Source organism: Alosa pseudoharengus, unplaced genomic scaffold (assembly GCF_046254945.1).
Source record: "Alosa pseudoharengus isolate Yale_2024_CS ecotype anadromous, Long Island Sound unplaced genomic scaffold, YU_APseudo_1.1 YU_APseudo_1.1_scf_6, whole genome shotgun sequence".
Lineage (NCBI taxonomy): Eukaryota > Metazoa > Chordata > Actinopteri > Clupeiformes > Clupeidae > Alosa > Alosa pseudoharengus.
This window is the reverse complement of record NW_027468848.1, coordinates 14,224,029-14,236,528: the sequence shown is the minus strand read 5'-3', so window position 1 is coordinate 14,236,528 and position 12,500 is coordinate 14,224,029. Positions and strand designations below refer to the sequence as shown.

The 12,500-nt window shown below is 41.6% G+C and overlaps 1 protein-coding gene across 1 annotated transcript in view; it reads left to right on the top strand.

Annotated features, from left to right (window-relative positions):
• The window catches only part of LOC143106812 (transmembrane protein 132C), a 239,101-nt gene that overhangs the window by 183,701 nt on the left and 42,900 nt on the right, over positions 1–12,500 (top strand). Inside the window, exon 5 of the mRNA XM_076271289.1 lies at positions 5,651–5,794. Within this exon, the coding sequence (XP_076127404.1) occupies positions 5,651–5,794 (144 nt within the window). The remainder of the gene's footprint in view (positions 1–5,650; positions 5,795–12,500) is intronic.

The window sequence follows — 12,500 nt, the reverse complement described above, 5'->3', positions numbered from 1 at the left end:
AAGATCCCTTTTGGGGGAGAAAATATTCTGGGGACCCCCTCATAACCATAACAATTAAGCATGTCATTTGTATTCTCTGAAGTTGTGGACAGGTCCACTATCCCATGTTTTTTTGACAGATGTGCAACTTCGTCTTTTGTCAGTTTTGGATTTTGTATCACTTGTCAACATGGACTGACTCAAACATTTCTACACATTCATCAGCTAGCTGGCTAACAAATAAGGCGGAAAATCAACCTGGCAACATTGAGACTAGCGTCCCGGAAAGAGAAGTGAGAAACAAGAAACTCGTTTTAAATCATGTTTCTTACCTTGTAACATCCACATAGTTCTGCCAAACTTATGCTAACCGTTTTTACTAGCTTGTAAACAAATCCATGTGCTTTATCGTTACCTTTTTCCACAGTTTCTCCAGCAGAGGGGGAAATATAGCTAATTCTGCCAAATTTCCCTTTAAACAGTACACTGTAGACACCAGTCACCAATGTGACAAAGTGTGAGGGATGAACACCAGGCCTAGTGCAGATCGCTGATAGGCAGAGAAAGCTCATTCAGCATGCACACACTGATATGTCTGAAGAACGACGCTGTCGGAATACCTGAGCTCTGACACAAAGACATCACAGACATCCAATGTATTATTCCAGGTTTTGTCATTTCCTTCAAGCTCAGCACCCTCTTCGGCGTTGAATGGAAAAGCGAGAGGGGATTCTTCAATTCTTTCTCATTATGTGGTATTACTTCTTCCCCCATGGAAACCAGAGGGATGACAGAGTGAAAGATGTCAGCGATACAATGCAGTCATACAGAAAGACCTGGGATTGGTGGGGGAAGTGTGTGAGTGTGTTTGAGTTGGAGTTTCTAACCGCAGTGCAAAGTCATGCAAGAACAGTCCAAAAAACAGCCCGTCCTCAGGAAGTCTATTTATGCTGTATTGCTACTACTCCACACACACACACACACACACACACACACACACACACACACACACACACACACCTCACACGAGTGATTGAATGGAGGTTTGCCTAACCTAATAGTTTCATTAAGAATAGGTCAATGATGAGGGTGAATCGGATTATTATTATCCAGATACCCTTGTCCTCATTGGCCTGGGAGTGGAGCCCCTATCTGTATCTTTGCATGGAGGTAATAGAGGCAATTACCTGGGCAGACTGTGGGAATTGTGTGTGTATGTGTGTGTGTGTGTGTGTGTGTGTGTGTGTGTGTGTGTGTGTGCATGTGTGTGTGTATGTTTGTGAAAATGAGTGTGTGTGTGTGTGCGTGCATGCGTGCGTGTGTGTGCGTGTGTGTGTGTGTGTGTAGGCAGGTGAAGGGTGAAGGGATGGTCTGTGCTAATGAACCCTTCTAATGATAGCTCACCTCACGCGCACTCTCACCCTTACTCACCCGTCATTTAAATACACCATTACCCGGCCGCTACACAGCCTGCACCTCCCTTCCTTTTTCATTCACTGGTGATTTCACTCTGTCTCCTTTCTCTCTCTCTCTCTTCCTGTCTCACTCACTCTCTCTCCCTCTCTCTCTTTCTCTCCCTCTCTCTCTCTCTCTGTCCCTCTCTCTCTCATTATATCTGTCTGTCGGACCCTCTTTTAGCTAATCATCTTCCAGCTTTCATGGAACTTTTTAAACATGTGTGTTGAATCTTTTCATTCAGTAGGTACACAAGCACACACAGGGCTGAATTTTGGGCACCAGCGCATGGCGTAAAGTTCGCTTTTCACCCGCGCAAAGTTGAATTCGGTATTTTGCATGTTTATTTTTTAAACATTGCGACCAGGGGTGTGGCAATTAACAACCTAGGGAGGGGCCTGGCGCGTTGTCTAAAAATCGCTTCAGAAGTCGCGTCAGAAGTCAATGGCGAGTTGTTCATATGCTATTTTAAGAGCGCATGTCAACAGTCATATTGGCAGGTGCACGCACCATCCTTTTATCATTCATGAACGCACACCAGCGCACGTCCATGCAAAGCATTACAAATTGCACGATTACAATGGGAAACATAATAAAGATATTACGAAATACTGTACATCTCATGATGATCAGTTATTCACCATCATTTGCAAATTGGTAATCACGGTTAAAAGTGATTAGGGCAGAGGCGAGAGACACGTATGGAGCACAGCTGAAGACGCACTGTCACGAGATATAAGCAACTCCTCTGCAGGATAAATGTTGTTTTATTCAGTCATTTGAGCAACATTAGGGTAAGTGTTGCTTTTTCCAGCCTATGTTTTCGGTGGTAACCCATTGTCAGTCAATAGTGAAAGTAACTGCATATAACTGTCTTGTCGTTGACTGACTCCTTGGTGAAGTTAGATTCACTTTGCCAATGAGTTCAAATAATAGACGAGTGCAAATGCGTGAAGGCTATGCTAGGTTTTAGTAAAGCATGGTTTAAAAATGACTCCTTCAGCCTCCTTCAAATGCGCCGTTGAATGCCAAAATACCGATGCATTTATTTGACATATCGCGCTTTGCGCCGTTAAAGGGAATGACAGATGTCATTCTCATTAGTTTGAAATGATGTTACCCCCCAAACACACCCATATGACTGATTAAAAAACCTAGGAACACCTTGTTGCTCCACTTTTGATAACGAAACCCCTCCCAATGTGAACTGGATATCCTACTAAATTTGAATAGACTTTTGACGAGTGACGATGCACTTTAGAATGTCATGATAGGGCCCACACACACACACACACACACACACACACACAAACAAACACGCACACGTGCACACACACACACACACACACACAAACAAACACGCACACGTGCACACACACACACACACACACACACACACACACAACCACGTCTTACCAGTTTCATATGTTGCCTCCCTTTCTGTGTTCCATGCAATAGCAGTTTCTGAAGTCCATCTGTAGGGGGTCAGTGGAATTTGAGTCTCATCAAAATCACTCCAGGCAGCCATATCAATAATGATTTGATGAACCAATTCCTACATCACCAGAGAGACTTGCCTGCAATTTGGGTCAGACATGCTGTTTAACTAGAACAGGAGAGATAGGAGAGTGATTTGGCTCCCGGGAGAACATTAAAGCGGATGAGAAGGCCATAATACGGGACAACCCTTACAATGGGAGGACTATCATCATTGCATAATGATCATTCTTGTTTTGAGTAGTGATTTGCATCACGGATATGCACTGCACAAGCGAGTCTCAGCGAGTGTTCGGGATTAACCACACTTTAACATTGTGAATCTTAAGATGACGTTTTATTCCTGTTATCATCAAATAATGATAACATTAATAATTATTATGACCGCCGCTTCGCTGCGCGGCGGTCATATAAGTTTAGTCAGAAATTTTTTTTTTTTTCTTTTTCGCATGCCCAAATTTCCGTCAATGAGTCCCGGGACACTAAAAGACCGGGGTACACGAAACTTGGTGGGCATGTAACCCCACATGGATAGCATGGAACCATCGCTTTTCGTTTTGATCTGTAGCCCCCCCGCTGGACTGCACCCCCCGAAAGGAGGGTAGGGCAGACACAGTTATCTGTGAATATCTCGAGAACCGTAAGGTTTAGGAGGACCATTTTTTTTTTGTATGTTGATCTCAAGGGGCCATGTCAACCCATTCCATAACCACTCATTTCATGTATAGCGCCACCTAGTTAAACACAAAAAAGTAAAAAAGAGGTGTTGTAATTGAAGGTATCTGTGACCTAACATAGTCAAAATTGCACGAAATTGGAAGTGTAGGATCATTATGACACCCTCTGTATGCACGCCAAATTTTTTGGAATTCCGTTCATGGGGGGCCACACAATAAATTAATTTATGTTACTATACACCAACTGGCCTGTAGGTGGCCGGAGACAGTTTTCTGTGAATATCTCGAGAACCGTAGGGCCTAGGAGGTCCACCTTAAGGGGGCATGTCAACCCATCCCATTACCACTTATTTCATGTATAGCGCCACCTAGTTAAAAAATAAAAAGCATAAAATTAGGTGTTTTCATCACAATATCTCTGGCTGACAAGGTCAAAACTGCACGAAATTAAAAGTGTAGGATCATTATGACACCCTCCGAATGCATGCCAAGTTTTGTGTACTTTCGTTCATGGGGGGCCTTACAATAAAATAATTTATGTGTACATTTAGTGACGTACACCAACAAGGATTCCCGGGACACTGAAAGACCGGGGTACACAAAACTTGGTGGGCATGTACCCCCACATGGATAGCATGGAACCGTCATTTTTCGTTTATATCTGTAGCCCCCCCCGCTGGACTGGACCCCCCGAAAGGAGGGTAGGGCAGACACAGTTCTCTGTGAATATCTTGAGAACTGTAGGGTCTAGGATGACCATTTTTTTCCGTATGTTTGCCTCCAGGGGTCATGTTAACCCATTTCATGTGCACACATGTGCACAAACAGATACACACACACACACACACATACATTCACAGTAATCATACGTATGACACATACTCACACAGTAGACATATGTACGCTTGCATGCACAGGCACATACGCAGGCACACACACAAGCACGCACACACACACACACACACCCACACACTCACACACACCCACACACATAACATAAACATAACACAAACAATCAAGAATTTCTCAGAATTATGAAAAGGCAAGATGGAGGTGGGGTTGTATAAAATTAATTTTACATGTGAAATCTATGAACTAATCATGTTTTGGTACTTGTTGTCTAGCAGATACCAGTGAGAATTGAGTGTGGATAATGCAATTTAGTGAGACAGTTAGAATCATATAGGCCTTTCAGCGTGATTTCTTTTTTGTGGAAAAAATGTGCTGGACTGGGCGGCGGTCATATTTTGTACCGCTCTGCGGTACATCTAGTTATTATGATGATGATGATGATGATGATGAAAATGTACTGCTAGGGAATACCATTTCAAACACACACACACACACACACACACACGCCTCTCTCTATCTTTCTGTTATCCAGGTATTCTCTGTTATTGTTGACTACTTTCTCATTCTATTTCTTTTGCCTTCCCTCTCTCCCACACAGTCTTACAGAGTCTCCTTTCTCTCTTTCTTTCTCTCTCTCTCTCTCTCTCTCTCTCTCTCTTTCTCTGTATCACTCCCTGCCTCTCTCTGTCATCATCCGTATTTCAGCAGTAGCTCTGCGCACATCACAGAAGTTTTTGTTTGTGTGTTTGACAACAACACACTCTTGTTTATCTCTTCTCTCTTCTCCTCACTCTCTTCCTCTCACCGCCTGTCTCACTGGAGCTCTAAAGCACCTACCATTTCTGTGCACAGCTCATTTCTTACTTTTTGTTTGTTGCTCTCTCCAGTTCGGAAAGTTGAATTGGCAAGCCTGTAATTACAATAGTTCCATATTATAAAATAAAACTTATAATAAGAACAATAACACGTGCGAATAGATTAATTCATCAAGTCTAAAAAATGATTAAGTAAAAATATACAATCACGGTAATATCGTATTTACATTTAGTGACCCAAATGAAGCTAGCAATATAGGTTTAACTAGTAAATATTTCCTTTTGTGAATTGTGCAATTGTTTCAATAATATCTTTCATTGATCTCTCTCTCGCTCTCTCTCTCTCTCTCTCTCTCTCTCTCTCTCTCTCTTTAGGAAACAGAGATCTTGAACACGGCGGTCCTGACTGGGAAGACGGTGGCCGTGCCGGTAAAGGTGGTGACGGTGGGTGTGGATGGCGCGGTGACGGACGTATCCGACTCGGTGGAGTGCCACTCAACGGACGAGGACGTCGTCAAGGTGAGTAACGGACAGTTCCTTTGAGACTAGGCGGGCAGCTGCATCCTGCTGTTTCTGACGCACAGCGAGGCTCGTGTGGCCAGCGAGACGTGAGTCAGTCCATCTGGTGTGTGTGTGTGTGTGTGTGTGTGTGTGTGTGTGTGCGTCTGCGTGGGAGGGATGTCCTGATGTGGTAAACTGTCTGTGGAACACACCACGCTATCACAACAATGGAGTCTGACAATGTCAGAGGAAACTAACTTTTTCATGGAAGTTTCTTGAAAAGATCTCATAACTTTACTTTACTTGAAACTAAACAGAATATAAAACAATGCTTAGAAAAAACAGTATTTTATTTTCAACTTTCTGAAAGATTGCAATGGACAATAGAGGAGGAGGACAATGGTCAGTTGAAGAGGAGATGAATAATATTTAGCATTTTGATGTAGATATGCCACAATATACAAATTTAAGTCGAACTATTTATTCATATCTGATTAGCATTCCAAGAGTCATAATGAGTGGCGATATCCAGAACATCCCCAGAGCCATATAAAGATATACAGCTCTGGACATCCTCATTTGGACTCTTTACAGCTTTACAGTAATCACTCCACTCTGCATTGAATAGTCCAACACAAACATTCTGTTCATTCAAACGGATAGAGCAGCGATTTCATAATGTCCCATTTGATTTAAAAATGGACTAAATGGATTCAGATTGATATATAATGTGAGAACAAGCGAGTATGCAAATTATTGTGCACATATAGCCTCTCATGACATTTTCCAAATATTCATCAAAATGAATGATCAAAAACACAATTTGATGTCTTTAAACTTGATTCATTGTAAGTGAGACTGTTGTATAAAAGCAATATGGAACTCGTGATCATGGCATTGGTAAAGGATAAAGCAACAGCTGTGGTGACATTTCCCCAGTCTTTTCAGTCTTTATGTGCTTATGCAGAACGCTTTCTAATGAGGGACATAAAACTTCATTGTTGAATGAAGTAATTACACTAATATGTGTGTGTGTGTGTGTATGTTTGTGTGTGTGTGTGTGTGTGTGTGTGTGTGTGTGTGTGTGTGTGTGTGTGTGTGTGTGCGCGTGTGTGTGTGTGTGTGTGCAGTTTAGCCAGTTTTGTGTGTGATAGAGGGGACTGTCAGGCATTTCAGGCTTTTTAGGTGAGCAGGAGTGTAGGTTGCTGCTTAAGCACAGTGATTCACTGTGGTCAGTCTGGACTGTTTCTCTGGATCGGGGGCTAAGTTGCAGACATGGCTGAAGCGACTGAAGGAGCTGAGGAATAGGTAGTATTGAGAGGGTGAGGTTATAAAACTGATGGTTTCTCTTCCCTGTCTGTTGGTTGTACATTTAAATCAACACAATGTGATAATGGTTTTGTACCCCTTGGCACCAGAGTTCCATGAAAAAGTCTATTGTTTTGCCCTGCACATTGGAAAAGGATGGTAAACGTTAGCCAGTGCATCAGAAAGTGACAACAAGGATTTTGTTTCTGCATGGTAAACCAAAGTTCCGTAGTGCAGTATCCTATGCACAGTAGGATTGACAGAGGCACCTATTATAAGTCAGTATATCTGAGTTTGAAGCCATTTGATTTAAGGTAACAAATGGCATACATTCAAGTGACAATGAAATATGTATGCTATTGATATCTTAATTCATTAAAAAAAGGTCTGCAGTACTGAGAGCACTGAAAGGCTACAACATTCTAAAAGGTTTGTTTCTCCACTTTATCTGCCTCAACTGTGAAAACAATAACATTTCACAAAATATTTTATTTTATTATTATTATTATTGTATTCATAATATTGTTTCTCTTTCCGAGGCTTGTTAGAGTGAATAGGGTTCAGGTGTATTATGTTGAGACTAATGATATGGTTTCCTTTTTGTTTTCACATGCATTTTTAATGCTGCTGAACTGGATGTATTAAAAGATTAAAAACTCATAGCGGTGAGGCAGGACTCTGTTGTCTTTTTCTATTCTCTTTTTATGCGTGAGCTCTATCATTTATCACTTGAGTTCTATCATGTTATTTGCCACTGAGGCAATGCCTAAAGAGAATTAATTTAATTACGCTAAAACAAACGAGGAAAGCAAGCACATTAAATTGGACTAATTTTAACAGTTTTAGTGAGAGTATTTAAAAATGAACTAAGAAAGAAAAATAAGAAACAGCAACATGCAATAATTCCAGGAGGGCTTGATGCTGTTTTCTGATCATTTCTTGTGACTGGCAAATGACTTGAAAAAGACATACAGATCCTGACTGTTTTACTAAAGGCAGTGCATTCAACTGTTGCGGATAAAACTCACTTAAAATAGCTCATCAGAACAATGGGAGAAGGGACCACGCTGGAAGCACTTCTTTCATAAAATATTCATGTGTCGCCCATATCCAAAGATGCTCTGGCATCGCATTCGAGTTGATTTAAATTATGATTTCATCCTTTCTGTCTTTTTTTCTCAGGAGTCTTTTCTTTGACTATAGTTAGCAATGTGTACACGTCCACACAAAAGGTCCTGCATTCTTAAAGTCTCTCCACCAGAGTGCACACAATGTTTTGATGTTGTTGTGTTGTCTTTATTGGGTCATGAGGATAAACTAACTCAATTGTTCTACTGTCAGTAGTGGTAAGAAGCAGCTCAGTCAGCAGTAGTGAATACTGTAGAAGAAGAGGTCTCATCCCCAGCATTCTTAACCTTGGATCATTTCAGAATATTAGCAGTGCAAAAAAGAACATAAATTCAGAGCCAGATAACACATACATATTCAACACTATAGTGAAGCTTTAAATCCAACCTTGCTCCATTTACTGTTTTCCGTGTATCCTGGCTTTTAGGGTTCTCTCACACTAAATGACTGAGGCGAGTGGCTATCGGTGTAGCACAGCGCGGCTCTTGTAGTGGCGTGCAGTGAGGATGATTTATTAATGAGGTTGTAAGACCACTCCTGCTGGACACGTTATCCTGACTGTGCTGTGGCTCTGGGAAATGAGCTGGACTGAATAAAAAAAGAAACTGCTAACACCATCACTTGAACTCGCTGTTGTAAGACTGGAATAACTATTATCAACATGTTACAGATACAGTAACTATGCTAACTATGAGCATATTGTATAGTCCGTGTCATTAGTGATCACAATAACTACCACTGTTGTTGAATTATCAAAGCATTATTGGCAAATCTCATGACTGAGAATGTGTGCAGTAAACTACCATAACATTATTTGACAGCTCATCACAGCCAATGCTGCTAGCATGACACACTACCTTCCTATTTCTGGACCTTTACTGTTATGACTTAATCTGCCATCTACCATGACATGTTTTGATTACATGATGAGTGAGGTCATCCATAGACTTTTTTCGGGCCTGTCAGATGCATCATGTAACTTTGTGACATTGTGTGTTAGTTAAGACTGGTTTCACCCAATGCTTGTGTCTGGTCTGTGTTGATCTCAACGTGAGATTCTCAAGTGAAATGACTAAGTGGCTATGCATGGTCACTCTCTGTCATAGTCAAAGGGGCACTAGTAATCTGCGTAGACAGATTGACATAGGCAGTGTTTCCCCAACATCTTTCTCCTGCAGCACACTGTTTTCTATGAGAAAATCGCATGGCCTGTTTGAGCAGGAGGCGTAATATGTGCATGAATGTGTTTAGTGCACGGATGTCATAAGTCACACCGCTACTTCGGTAGAATAGAAACTAATCTGCTTGATTTCTCACTAGATGTCGAATGTGGTAGAATGGTTCTACCAAAAATATATAACTTACCAGTTACGCTACCATGACAGAAAATAAATGTTTATTTTCTATACTTGAGCATATTTCAAGTTTAAAATGTAGTATATTTAAGTTTGAAATGTAACATATCTTCGCATGTGTTTGACGGCTTCCTGTGGTTTAGCTTTTAAAACCTTATAAGGTATGATCCTCTTGACTGGCTTAACAGGCCCCACTCGGCTTTGTTCTTCCCAAACGGCCCCACTGCGTCCCAGTCAAAACAGATAGACTCACTGCCTTAATCTCAGCCCAGGCTTTGACTTATCCTTTCCCCAAACTCGTTTTCTCTCCCTCCCTCTCTCCCTCTCTCCCTCTCTCTTATTTTCACTCTTTTTTTTAATCTCATTAGTGATCAAAACAGGTTTCGGTTTGATCACTGATTTGTTGTTTTGTGTTCTTCAGAAGCAATTTGTCCTTGTGAATACGCTTCCCCCAGACTGTGGTGTTCTCAGCGGGTGCAGAGTGATTTGCAGTTGTTTACCTGTCGGATGGAATCAGTCAGATGTCTAACACTAGAAGCAGCTTTGATTCACTGACACTTGGGGTGGTGGGTGGGGGGGGGGGGGGGTGTTGGGGGGTGGAATGGAGAACATGAAGAGAAGGAAGAGAGAGCAGCTACACATGGCAGCTTTTAGAAGTGCCTCCTTCCTAAATGAAGAAGACAGCATTGTTACCTAAAATAATGATCCCAATCATTCCACAGAATCACGTCAGATTAAATCACGCCAAGTGATGTGCTAAATAGGCTCTCAGGAGCATTTTTTTTTTACATTTCCCCTATCACACGCTCATGTTATTTACTCACATTGCATTCAAAACCCAAGACGTTTCTCCAAAGCAGAACACATTCTATATTTGGTCTATATTCCCCAGGATCATCTTGACCCATGACTTTGATTTTGTTAGCTCATTGCTCTATGAGGTCAGTTTCAGGGAGACTGCATAATGTCAAAGTAAAGTTCACACATGAGTGATATATAATGTATGTAGATCCATCCAAGATAGCTTGCGGAGGTTCCTGCTTATTAAAAACACTACACTGCGCACATTCCTCAGACTATCCACCCAGGCAACTGCCTATCTTCACATTAGTCATATAAAACCAGATGCTGGTTTATCATTACGGAGCGGAAATTAACCAGACAGATTCAGATGTATCATTAAGGTAGACAACACATCCAAACAGACTGAAATCTATCATTAAAATACAAGGACTTTAAAGGACTCAGAAAACATTAACTCTCACTGTCATATAAAACAGCAAGAAGACAGCTGTCACAGTCTTTTGTCACTCTGCATTATGCAGATGTTCCATTTGGACCTTTTGTTGTTTGTTTGTCTGTATATGTGCTGTTCTTAATGTGGCAGTAAACACTTTGAAGCTGGCATGTGTTCTTTTCACCCACCCATTGCGCATGTCTGCACTGATGTCTGCATGAGCCTAATCTCTTCAAACGCCACAGTAACCGTGCGCGCACACACACACACACACACACACCCACACACACACACACAGGCACACACACTGACATACGCGTACGCACACACACACACACACACACACACACACACACACACACACACTGGCACACGTGTGCGCACACGCACACACACACACACACACACACACACACGCAGGCCCACACTCACACGTGTGCGCACACGCACACACACACGCACACACACACACACACACACACACACACACACGCAGGCACACACTCACACAGGCACACACACACACAAACACACACACGCACACATGCACGCACACACTCACACACACAAACACAGGCACACACACACACACACACACACACACACACTCCTCCACCTCTGTTGTCCAGTGGAGGTGGAGGTGAGACACATTTAAACAGACAGGCCTGCTGGCAGCTATCAGTTTTGTTTTGTTTTTTGTGGGAAGGAGATGAGAGGGAACGTTTCAGCTATGCTGCCCAGAGTGTGCAGTGCCACCTGCAAAGGCAGTTATCTTTTATGTGTTGTAGATCGTGAATCTGCATGCTTGATGAAATACTGGGCTTGTCAGGCACATGATTGGTCCTAGACAAGCCGTTTAATCCTAGTAAAGGGAGTACTGCTGTAGGCCGTGCACATTACTATACTTACGTTGAAGTTTATGTTTGTAGTTCTTAGCAGATACTTTTTTGACCAAAGTGACTTATTGACATCAATAAACATTAACATTAAAATGAACATTCTAACGTGTAGTCATACAGCCTAAATAAATAAATAAATAAATAAATAAATAAATAAAAATAGCAATAGACTAAATATAATCTAACAGAATAATAACAATACACATTAGAGATATACAAACAACAACTCTGTAAGGAGAATTCATTTATTAGAAGGAGAATGAATTAGTTGTTCCAAATGTAACCAAGATCCACGCACAGCCTGGTTAGGTGCAGGTAGATTGCAGGAACATACATTAAATAGCAAAAAATAAGATTGATCTTGATTACTCGATTTTATTCAGAGCGAATTAATAAAATCGAGTAAACGCCAACAGTGTGCGGTAGATCAATCTTATTTTTTGAGAATTAATTAGTATTAGAAATGACGGTATTGTAATTGAGTCTGTCCATCCAGCCGCTTATACAAGTCCGATATGCTTTTTATACAAGGGAGAGGGTCAGGACGTCCTCCTGCATGATCACCAAACTGGCTCAGAATGTCCAGAGTCACTGGTGTCCAACAGAGAAGTATGTCAATGCTGTATGAGGAACAGGCAAATAAGAAGGCTGAATCCATCCTGTTAAATTATACCCACCCTCTGCACAACGAATTTGAGATCTTACCCTCTGGTTCCCGTTTTAAATATCCATTAGCCCGAACCAACAGATACAAACACTCCTTCATACCATCTGCTGTTCAGTTACTGAACTCTAGG